At 40.8% G+C, this 12156-nt stretch overlaps 1 protein-coding gene across 1 annotated transcript in view; it reads right to left on the minus strand.

Moving 5' to 3' along the window:
• Positions 1-12156, minus strand: part of cnksr1 (connector enhancer of kinase suppressor of Ras 1) — an 88412-nt gene that overhangs the window by 48124 nt on the left and 28132 nt on the right. Inside the window, exon 7 of the mRNA XM_043717490.2 lies at positions 2197-2253. Coding sequence (XP_043573425.2) covers positions 2197-2253 — 57 coding nt within the window. The remainder of the gene's footprint in view (positions 1-2196; positions 2254-12156) is intronic.

Here is a 12156-nt window from a genome sequence, read left to right on the forward strand (position 1 = left end):
TGTGAATACGAAGTGTTTAGAAGGATATGGGCCAAATGCTGGGATTAGATTTATTTAGGATATCTGGTCAGCATGGATGAGGTGGAGTGAAGGGTCTGTTTTCGTGCTGTATATCTCTGACTCTTAAGTGGTGGGCAGTAATTAATGAGTACCACAGAGATCACGATTGAACCTTAGCTACTCATAATATATATAATTAATTTGATAAGGGACCTAAATATTTGCAGATAGCACAACACCAGGTGGAAGGGGGAACTGTGGTGAGGATGCAAGACACTTCAGTGTGATTTGGACAAGATGAATTAGTGGCAAACACATGGCAGATTAAGAATAATGTGGATAATTGTGTGGTTATCCTCTTTAGTAGTCAAAAAAAATCAGTAAAGCAGATTATCTGAATGGTCATAGCTTGGGAAAATGGGAGCTGGACATCCTTGTACACACGTCACTGAAACTAAACATGTAGCTGCAGGTGTAAAGAAAGCAAATATATCTTCACAGCAAGAGGTTTCAAATTCAGGGGCAGGGATGGCTTGCTGTGATTGTACAAGGTCTTAGTAAGACTATACCTAGAGAATTGTGTGCAATTTTGGTCTCCTGCCTGTGGAGGGAGTGTAACAAAGGCTTACCAGACTGATTCCTGGGATGATCAGACTGATGTATGAAGAAGACAAAATATGTTAGGACTATGTTCACTGGAATTTAGAAGAATGAGGGGTGATTTCATAGAAACCTGGAAAATTCTAACAAAACAAGGTAAACTCAGAAAAGATGTTACTTGTGAACAAGATGTCCATAAACAGGGAAATGGGGTAGGTCATTTCGAACTGAAATGTGAAGAAATGTCTTCACCCAGAGAGTGGTGAGCCTGTGGAACTTTCTGCCACTGAAAACGGTTGAGGTCAAAAATTAAATGTTTTCAAGGAGTTAAAGGGATTGAAAGGTCTGGGGAGAAAGCAGGGAACAGGGTACTAAGTTGGATGAAAACCCATGATCATATTGAATGGTGGAGCAGGCTTAAAGGGCCAAATGGCCTACTCTTGTTCTAATTCTTTATGCTTCCTAAAAATCCCAGCAACCCTGTGAACAGAACCACTAAACTGTTTTCCTGGCGTTTCTCTCGATTCACGACACTCACTTGCCCTACCCTTTCAAGTTTTGGTCCATACTTTCTGTCGGTCAGGTCTGAAAGAACAGGTGGACTCAGCATTCTCATAATTTATTTGCTTCTCTTTACCTTTAAAGACAAACTGGAGGTGAAAGTTCTATCCAGCTGCTCTCCTATTAGACAGAGACAGACATGATGAGGATCGACCAGCAAGGTCGAGAAGGTGAGCCAGTGTGAGAATTGAACCCGTGCTGCAGGCATCATTCAGCATCGCAAACTAACCATCTAGCCAACTATTTTATATACTGCACGTGGATACATTTGTACCAGGATATCACAATTAAATTCTGCAGGGTGACATGAAAACCAGCAGGAAGTTGTAAATTATTTCTTTGAAGTGTGAAAAAGACTTACATAAACTCTGAATGAATATCTAAAATAATTGTCAGAAAATCTAGGCAATACTGGCAAGGTGTAACCCTGTATAGATGATGAAGGGTTTTCTCTTTGAGCTGCAACAGTTGTGTTATGTGTTGATAGTGTTTGCACAATGAGATAAGATTGAGAATGTTTAAAACCAGTGACTCATCTTTAAGTCACGAAAGTGTCTGACTTGGAGCAAATCTTAGTGAAGATGGTGCCAAGTCAGGGTAAGTTGATCACTCATACGAGACTACAAATAAAAATCACAAAGCTGAAAAGAGACAAAAAATGGAAGTGAAATTCAGAGATGCACACTCTTGTACAGAACAACAAGCGTACATCGGGAGAGAAACATACAAACAGGTTAGTAGAAGATCAGGGAAACTACACAAGGTAATGAACAGCTCTGCCAGAGTCACCTATATTACAAGAATAATTTACAGTGGAAATGGACAAAGTGTCTCTGACAGATACACAGAGGCCTTAACTAATATTCACACAAGTACAAGTTGATAGAAACAAATAAGCAGGTTAACAGAAATCGGCAGAGAGCAGGTGCAAGATTAATAAACACAAACAGAGATACATAGAAACAGAACAGGAATTATGTACACACGTACAGTGTGAGCTATGAAGAAAGTATGAGATAAATAAATATCACTTACATTTACTGTGGTTCCTGTGATAAAATGCAGCCCATTATTCGATTTGATTTCAATTCCCTGAACAATGTAAAGGGACAGTCCTTAATCCAGGAATAGGTAAGGAAAAACAGAAAATGACTAATAGCTTGAGAACTGCGTTCGCCATAACTGGAGACATGAACTTGCAGCAGTTGCATGCAATGTACTAAAATACTTCTGACATTTAATATCTTGGCCATCTATAATATTCCCAGATCAATGTACACATCAGCACTAGACACAGCTGTCACAACCCTCAATCAAACAAGTTGCAGAACAACCCACAGTTTGATTTAGAAATTAATATTAGATTTTCATTTACAGGTCTGAATTAACACTATAAGATAGTTTGAGCGAGTGTCCTGATTTCACAATGTATGTCTCATAAATTCAGTTACGATAAATTAGATTATTCACAACCTAGAGACACAGTCATTTGGCACACAAACAGACCCTTTTGTCCAACTCGTCCAAGCTGACCAAATTTCACAAACTGAACTAGCCACATTTGCCTGCATTTGGCACACATCTTTCTAACATCAGGGTGAATATCTGAAGTTTTAAAGATGTGCAGCCTGAAGATGTAAATTTTGGATAGGAAACCTTATGAAACTGGATCAAATCCAACATTCCTGTAATTTGTTTCTGCCTCCATTCGGATTTCCAACATCTATGCGTGGCAGTCTTCTAGAACCGGAAGTTGTTATGAAGTTGAAGGCAGTTGGATATAGATTTGGACAGGTTTAGACAGATCCAGTGTGAGATTTGGACAGATGTGAACAGATTTGGAGTATGAAAGATCCCAGGAGATTTAAACACTTGCCGATTAGTGTCCTAGATCTTTAAATAAAAATGTAGGTGAAAAAATGTGTTTAATTTTGGTAACTTATGGTTAGTTAAATTAAAAATGAGGGAAATGGCTGTTAACATTGAAGAGGTTCTGGGGTTTGAAGATGCTTGCCAAATTTGCCAAGAGAGTTTAGAAAGACAAAAGAAGATCATACTTTTAGAATTAGCACATAGATTAGAATTGCATTTAACCAGGGATAAAAGGAAAGCTGAAAATATAATGGTGTTGGTCAAGCACTTAGGTGTACCAGAGAAACAGACAAATGCAGTAGAGTTGGAAAAACCTAGATTAGAATTGAGGCAAATGGAGTTAGAAAATAAAGAAAGGGAAAGAAGAGCCATGTTAGAGGAAAGTGAAAGGGAGAGAAGGTTCTTAGCTGAACAAAAAGAAAAGGAGTGAGAGGAGAAAGAGACAGAGGAAAAAGAAAGGAAAGCAAGTTCTTAGCTGAAGAGAGAGAAGAAAGAGAAAGAGAATTTGAACTTCAGAAGTTATGAATTAGTCAGGAAAGTTAAGTTAGCAGATGAAGAGAGAAGGTAGTGATGTATACAAATATGTTAAATCAATGCCATATTTTGATGAGAAAGATGTCAAAGCCTTCTTTATTTCATTTGAAAAACCGGCTAGGCAGATGGAGTGACCAGAGAACTTGTGGGAAATGCTAGTTCAGGCTAACCTGGTAGGCGGGGCTAATGAAGTATCTGCAGAGCTGTCAAATAAGGGGGTCAAGAGATTATGCAGGTATCAAAAAGGCGACTTTGGGTACTTATGAATTGTATAGACAGCGAATTGTATAAAAAGCGTATAGACAGCGGTTCAGAAACATAAAGAAGGAATCAGGTCAGACTTATGTTAAGTTTGAAAGAATTAAACACAGTCATTTTGATAGATGGGCATGGGCCTTAAAAATAGATAAGACCTATGAGGCTGTAAAAGAGATTATTCTGCTGGAAGAGTTTAAAAACTCATTTCCAGGGATGATAAGAATTCATTTGGATGAACAGAAAGTTCAAGAAGTGGGAAGAGCAGCAGAGACGGTAGATGAATACGCATTGGTGCAAAATCTAGCTTCCAGCAGGAATTTCATCCTATAATGGATATAAATTGGGAGGAGAGATCCTTCACTACTAAACAAGGAGTAGATCACACTGGTAATAGTTTACCACAGGTGAAAAAGAAACCCAAGAGGGTGGAAAGGAGACAAAAGGCCTCAGGTATTTTCACAGTAATGCAGCGCGACACATAAAAATACAGTGTCGATGGTTTAAGAAGGGCACTGAGGGGATTCAAGATGGCGGCGATCCAGTAGGTCCGAGTCTGCTAAGCTCTGCCCAGGACTCAACCAAAATGGGTCACCTACCTTTGAAAATCGAGGTCGTTAGTAGAAAATCCAGTTGCTGGGCCTTCCTGAGCAGGAGGAAGAAGGCCAGCTTGTTAAGTTTCTGGAGCAATAGCTCCCACAACTGCTGAAGCTGGAGTCTGAGGTAAGACTGGGTGCAGGTTGAGTGGGCCCACCAGGTTGCAGTGTGCAGGCCTGGTTCGAACCAGTGACCCCGCCTGGTCCTAGTCTGACTCCGGCACTACAGAGGCAAACAAATGTTGCTGGGGGCCTCCAGAACACTTGGGAAGGATACCCAGTCTATGGTGTACAAGGGATCAAGAATAATGCTTTTTCAGGACTTATCCCTGTCATGACTCGCAAGAGGAAGGCATTTGACGAGGTAAAGAAGCATCTGAGGGATCTGAATATTCAGTGCTCCAGGAGATATCCGACAACACTGTGCTTCAGCCACAGAGGGTCTGTGTTTAACTTTAGATCACCGGAAAAGGCAAAAAAATCTTTGGATGCTCTAAAATAGATTGATTGGCCTGAATTATATGGACAATTATTCTATTTTACCTCTCTTTCCCCCACTTCTCCTTCTTTCTTTCCTTTTTTTTCCAATTTTTATTTGTTATCTGCTTGGTTCACCTGGTTGTTGGGGGGTGATTTTGATTTTTCCTTTAATATATGTCGGGATTATAATTTTATATATTTTACCTCATGTTGCTACTTTGCCAAGAATGCCTAGGGTAGTAGTATGGAAGGGATGGGTTGGGTACCCACCTTTAACTTCCTTGTTATAAGACATTGGTATTTGTTTATTTTGCTGTGTGATGTCTGGGCGAGGGCATGGCTCCAACTGGAAGGAGTCATGGTGGGAGTATTGGATGGTAGGAGTGCCCCCTGTGGACAAGGGGAAACGGCTCCTTTTAGTTATGTTTATGTTGTTGTTTCTTAGGAATAGTTTTTAGTAGTTCTGATTTATTAGTTTTAAAGGTTGTATTTTAAATCTATGTGAATTGTTTACAGTCTTTACTCAATGCTCTATGAATGGGGTTCTTCCTCCTGGGGGGTCTCGGACTTTCCTGGATAATCATGGCTAGTTATTCGTCTAAATGGTGCACCTGGAATGTTAAAGGGAGTCACTCACTAATTAAAAGGAAAAAGATACTGTCAAGTCTTAAAAAAGAGAAGGTCGATGTAGCCCTATTACAGGAAACACACCTCACTGACAAGGACCATTTGAACTGCAACAGGGAGGATTTGGCCAGCTGTTCTTTTCATCTTTTAACTTGAAAAGTAGAGGAGTGGCCACTCTCACTCGGAAGAATCTCCCGTTTCAAGTGTTAAGCCAAATAAAGAGTGAGTCCGGGTGGTTTATAATACTTAAAGCTCTAATATATGGAGAGGAATACGGGATCCTGAATGTATATTGCCCTCCAGCACATCCTTTTAAATTCATAATGTATGCGCTCTCCAGACTGATGGCTCTTGGGGCGCATCACACAATTATATGGGGAGATTTCAACCATATCACTGACCCCAAGGTGGACAGGATCCCTAGGGGCTCTGTGGGTATATTTATGCAATCTAGGCAGTTGGTGGATTTAAATAGGGAGTTAGGACTGGTAGATGTGTGGAGGATAGAGGTTTTCCCTTTTATTCTTACCCACATAAGTGCCATACCAGAATTGATATGTTTTTTGTCCCGTCAACCTTTTTTAACTCAATATTGTCCTGCAAAATAAGGAATATAGCGGTTTCTGACCACGCGGCAGTGTATATGGAGATCAAGTCTGGTGGTGATGAGATGTACTCCCGCCACTGGCGTATGGACCCTTTTCTACTGAAAGATAATAAGTTTATGGAATACTTTTTGCAGGAATTTAAAGCTTTCTGGGATATTAACTTAGGTATGGCCTGCAACCCATCGGTGGTGTGGGAGACTGCCAAGACCTATGCGCGAGGCTTGATTATCTTGTATTCTGTGACCCAGAAATGACAGAGGGGAGAACAACAACGTCTGCTCAAGGCGTGCTTGAAGGCAGCTGAGTCAGTGTATGTTAACAGGCTGTCGATAACCAAATTACAGCAGATTACAGCCCTCAGAGCTACTTTGAATGCTGCACTTACTCAAACAGCAAAGAGGGAGATACTATTTGCGAAGCAGAGACTATTTGAGTCGGACAATAAGCCGGGCAGGTATCTGGCATACCTTGCCAGAAAGAAGCAGGCTCCCCAACATCTATTAGAGAGAGTGCTGGCACTTTGACTTGTAATCCTAAAAAGATCAATGCAGCATTTAGAAAATTCTATTTTGAGCTGTATCAGTCGGAGGGCTGTGAGGATAGAATGAGCAAGGTGGAGTCCTTTTTTAAGAACTTGGACCTCTTGGGTGTAACATTGGAGCAGGTGTCCTTTTTGAGTGCCCCTTTGACAACTCAGGAAGTGCAGGAGGCAGTGAGGCTGCTCCAGAGTGGTAAAGTGCCTGGGCCAGATGGATTCCAAACTGAATTCTATAAGGAGTTTACAGATGAACTGGCCGGACCACTTATAGACGTGTACAACTATTTATTCAGTCAGGGTAGTCTCCCGCCCTCTTTGAGGGGAGAAAATATCTGTCTCATTCTCAGAAAAGGGAACGCCTCAGAAGACTGTACTTCATACAGGCCTATATCCTTATTGAATGTGGACTTTAAAATCCTGTCAAAAATGCTGGCATTAAGACTGGAGAGGGTATTGCTGTTTATCATAAAAGAGGACCAGACAAGGTTTACTAAGGGTCGCAGGTCTACTAATAATATCAGAAGAGTACTAAACATTGTGTAAATATGCCAGCAAAGAGCGATATTGGGCTTGGTCATTTCCCTAGATGCAGAGAAAACATTCGATCGGGTGGAATAGCCATACCTCTTTTATATCATGGAACGGTTTGGCCTTGGAGAGGTTTTTACCAAATGGGTGGCAGTGCTATACAGTGACCCAAAAGCAGTGGTGCTTACTAATGGCATAAGATCAAATAGTTTTAGCGTTAGCAGAGGTTGTCGACAAGGGTGCCCTCTTTTGCCATTATTATTCACAGTAGTGATCGAACCGCTGGTGGAAGCCTTTCGGACGGATCTCAGTATAATGGCCCCGGAGGCAGAATCAGTCAAGCATAAAATTACTCTTTATGCGGACGATGTCCTTCTTTTCTTAACGGATTCAGTGATATCTGTGTCCTGCTTAATACAAGTGGTTAATTTATTTGATGTGTTTTCAGGGTACAAAATTAATTTCATGAAATCAGAAGCCATGCCGGTGGGAGGTCTTACCAAAATATCCAACTTTGGAGGTGGAACCTGCTTCCCCTTTCAGTGGTCACAGGGAGGTTTTCAGCACTTAGGCACTTTTATTATCCCGGCTTTTGATCAGTTAAATAAAGCTTACTATGTGCAGTTGTTTGAGAAAATAAGACAGGACCTTTGGTGCTGGGAAGATCTTCCGATATCCTGGATGGGAAGAATAGGTCAAGATGAATGTTCTCCCTCGCCTATTATACCCCATGAGAATGCTCCCTTTGATATTGCCAAGGCAAGTGCTGTGTAGGCTTTATGGTTGGCTTGGATCCTCAATTTGGCAACATAGACGTCCCTTTATAAATTAGATAAACTGCAGCTTTTACAAGAAAGGGGGTGGGGGGAATCTAGATTTCCCAGACTTTAGGAAGTACTAGCTGAGCTCCTTGCTATCATATGTGGCTGATTGGGCCTCTCGTGATCCACGATCAATTTACATATTGAGGCTTCCCAGGCAAAATGCCCTCTCATCAACCTGCTGTTTATGGGACAAGGTGAGAACTGTCATGGATCATTGTAAAAGCCCAAATGTCCTAAACACAGTCAAAGCTTAGAGGATGATGTGACAGGGTGAGGGTACTCTACAAAAAAACCTCCCCCTTCATCTGCTAGTGGGAATATTGGGATTTCAGCCAGGCTTGATAGACGCTGGTTTTAAACTTTGGGAGTCCAGAGGAATCTCCTGCTTGGGAGACCTAGTTGATGGGGAGGTCGTGATGTCGTTTGAACAGTTGTGACAGAAGTTTAGGTTACCTAGCAATGACCTCTTTTAGGTATGAGAGATCATACAAAAAAAGACCACAATGATGATTAATCTTTATAAATCACAAATGGAGAGGAGAGTGCTCCAGTCAATGGGCGCCCCCTCGGTCAGTACTCTCTATCACTTGCTAGGTAATAATATATCAAAGGACATAGAATGATTATATAAAACTTGGACTCAAGAATTAGGGGTGGAAGTCTCCTCAGAGACGTGGGAGGATATCTGAGAAAGTGCTAGGAAGATCTCTATTTGTAATAGGACTCAAGCTGTTCAATTGAAGGTACTTCATAAGGCCCACGTGGCACCAGAACGGCTTGCAAAGTTTAAGACAGGAGCATCCCCAATATGCCCTAAGTGCAAAATAGAAGTCGATACTCTCACTCATTATTTGTGGACATGACATAAGATCCGTGGGTACTGGGACAATGTAGCGAACGCTTTTAGCAAAGGTCTTGGGAACTGAGATTGGGTTGGATCTGGTGTCTCTCCTTTTGGGTTTTCCAAATCTTCCCTCTCTACAGGTACATAGGAAGAAACTGTTTACTATCCTCTCTTTTTGTGCGAGGAAAAACATTTTAGTGCGCTGAGTATTGGAAAGTTCCCCAGGACTCTCGAACTGGCATAGGATAGTTATGGAACACATTCCTCTGGACTTCATTACGAATATGGTGCACCAAAAAAACGCAATTGTTTTATAGAACATGGCAGCCCTTCTTGAGTTATATCGATGTAGATGTATCGGCCATATTATCTAGGGCCTTTGTTTAGCCATGAGGATGCTGTCTGTTGGTTCGGGGCCCCTGGGAGGAAGAATCCCATATAAATACGGGTCTACTCAATATTGCCCCCATTGATGGGGAGCTGCGATGAGACTGAGTTGAGTGTTATAACTTTATTGAATGTAAATTAAGCTATCTTGTTATGACTTGGTGTAATCCTATTTTCAATATTTATTTACTTATTTTTTTTGTTAGTTATTTACCGTACTGTATTTTTTTTTACATATAGAGATTTCTTTTCTTATATCCTCCTTTGTGTTTTGGTAGTTTATAGATTAGTAGTTTGTTTTCTTTATGTATATTGTTGTTGCTATTATATTGTAAAGCGGTTACCCTAGTTTGTATTAGCTCTGTAGTTTTGTAAAAAAAACCTAAAATCTTTTTTTTTCTATTAAAAGAAAAGAAGAGCACTGGGAAAAGTGTTTTCACTGCTGAAGGTGGGACACACAAAATCACAGTGCTGATGTTGAAGAAAGACACTGTGGGAAAAGATGTAGTGAAAGAGACTAAGCAAGTGGCATCAGTGAAAGTAGTAACAGAAACCCCAAGAAAGGTTGAGGAGCTTCAGGGGGACTGCATGGTCCAGGCAGGGGCTGGTACTGAGTTAGTGCCTGATCTGTATAAAGACTTCACCTCTGTGGGTAAAGCTTATTCAGGAAGAACAGGGGGAGAAGGGAAAGAAGGTACAATTTTGAAAGATACAGGAGCTAATCAGTCTCTAAGAATAAGAGATGATCATATTTGCACTCTTTCTGACATGTTACCTGAGAGAGTGATAACTTGTGGAATAGATGAACAGGAATTTAGCATTCCCCGGTGTAAGATCAAGTTGGAGAGTTAAATCAAGACTGAGGAAGTAATAGTGGGAGTGATTGACATTGTCAGTTCCAGGAATACAGTTTGTTCTTGGGAACGATTTGGCAGAATCCATGTTGGGAGTGACACCCCTTGTGGAGAAGCCAAAGGAAGATCAGGGAACTGAGAAGTTAAAAGAAAAATACCCTGGAATTTTCCCAGACTACGTAGTAACAATATCCCACTGTTATAAGTCACTGCAAGAAACAAAAACTAAAGAGAAAGATGAAGGAGTTGAGGTTCAGTTGCGGACACCCTGTTTGAACTAATGGTGCAGGAAAAAACTGAACAGGTGGAGAGTCAGACAGAAATCTTTAGTCCTAAAAGGCTAATGGACAAGACATTAAAGGATATATATTTTTAATATATATTTTATATTTATATATATATATACACACACACTCAGAAAAGGAATCAGAATGTATTCCTGAGGATTATTATCTTAAATATAGAAACATAAGACAAAAATGGAGGCCATGGCAGATTAATGCAGAAGGGAAATGGGTGGAAATGCACCAGATTGTGTTGCCATTTAGTATACAGACAGGAAGTATTAAGGGTAGCACATGAATTATCAGTAGGGGGTCATCTGGGTGTGAGGAAGACTCAGGCTAAGGTACAAAATCACTTGTATTGGCTTGGACTGTTACATTTTGCTGTACATGTCATACATGCCAAATGGTATGTAAGCCAGAGGCAGTAATAAAACAATCACCTTTCTTGCCAATTCCCGCATTCGAAGAACCTCTCATGCGGGTTATGATTGATTGTGTAGGTCCCCTTCCGAATGCTAAAAGTGGGAAGTAGTACTTGCTAACCATAACAGGTGTGTCTACCAGATTTCCGGAAGCAATTCCGTTAAGGAGTATAAAGACAAAAATGGTGCTGGAGGAGTTGGTAGCTTTCTTTATCCAGTATGGGCTACCCAGAGAGAATCATTCAGACCAAGGGGTTGATTTTACTGCTAGGCTGTTTGAGGAAGTCATGGATAGCTCAGGTATACAGCACTTTAAACCAAGTGTGTACCCCCATCCTGAATCCCAGGGAGCTTTGGAAAGGTGGCATCAGACCCTGAAGACCATGTAATGGGCATACTGTCAGGATTACCCGAACAATTGGAATAAAGATATCCCATTCATATTGTTTGCCATTAGAGATGCCCCAAATGAATCTACTCAGCTAATTCCCTTTGAGTTAATATTCGGATATGAAGTGAGAGGGCCTTTGAAATTAATTAAAGAAAAATTAGTAGGACTGAAGTCGAGATCTCACATGTGGATTATATATCTAAGGTGAGGAAGAGGTTAAATCAGGTAGGTGAGTTAGCTAAACAGCACCTGAAGAGGGCACAGCATAGAAAGAAGCAGGTGGCAAATAAAAACTCTAAAATTCATACATTTTCCCATGGCGATGATGGTTTAGTATTGTTACCAGTGGTAGGATATCCCTTCTAAGCCAGGTTTAATAGTCCCTATCAAATTGAAAAGTTGTTGAGTCAGGCAAACTATCTGGTAAAGATGCCAGATAGAAAGAAACTGTATCGGGTATGTCATGTGAATAGGTTGAAACCTTACTATAATAGAGTCAGGGAACTGGAAAAATAGTTGTTAGTTACTGCTCTGCAGAGTGAGGAATCAAATCCAGGTGCCATGGAGTTTGATGTGCCACAAAATACTTTAAAGGATGAGGAGGTCCTTGAGGAGTGAAATAGGTTAATGAGCTATCTATCTCAGGAGCAAAGAACCAAGTTGAAAGGTTTGTTGCAGCAGAATGAGGACATATGCAGGAATAAAATGGGGAGGACTAATACTATTGTGCATGAGGTGAATGTAGGGAATGCTGTTCCAATAAAACACCACCCCTACAGGCTTAATCATCTCAAAGCCACACAAGTCCAGAAGGAAGTGGATGCGATGCTCAACGAAGATATCATCGAACCGAGTGAGTGGAGTTTGCCAATCATGTTAGTTCCCAAACCTGACGGGACTCTATGATTTTGTGTGGACTATTAGAAGGTAAACGCTGTAACAAAATTG

The sequence above is a fragment of the Chiloscyllium plagiosum genome, unplaced genomic scaffold, assembly GCF_037043375.1.
Source record: "Chiloscyllium plagiosum isolate Xiang-an unplaced genomic scaffold, Cpla_swu_hap1 HiC_scaffold_30, whole genome shotgun sequence".
NCBI classification, from domain to species: domain Eukaryota; kingdom Metazoa; phylum Chordata; class Chondrichthyes; order Orectolobiformes; family Hemiscylliidae; genus Chiloscyllium; species Chiloscyllium plagiosum.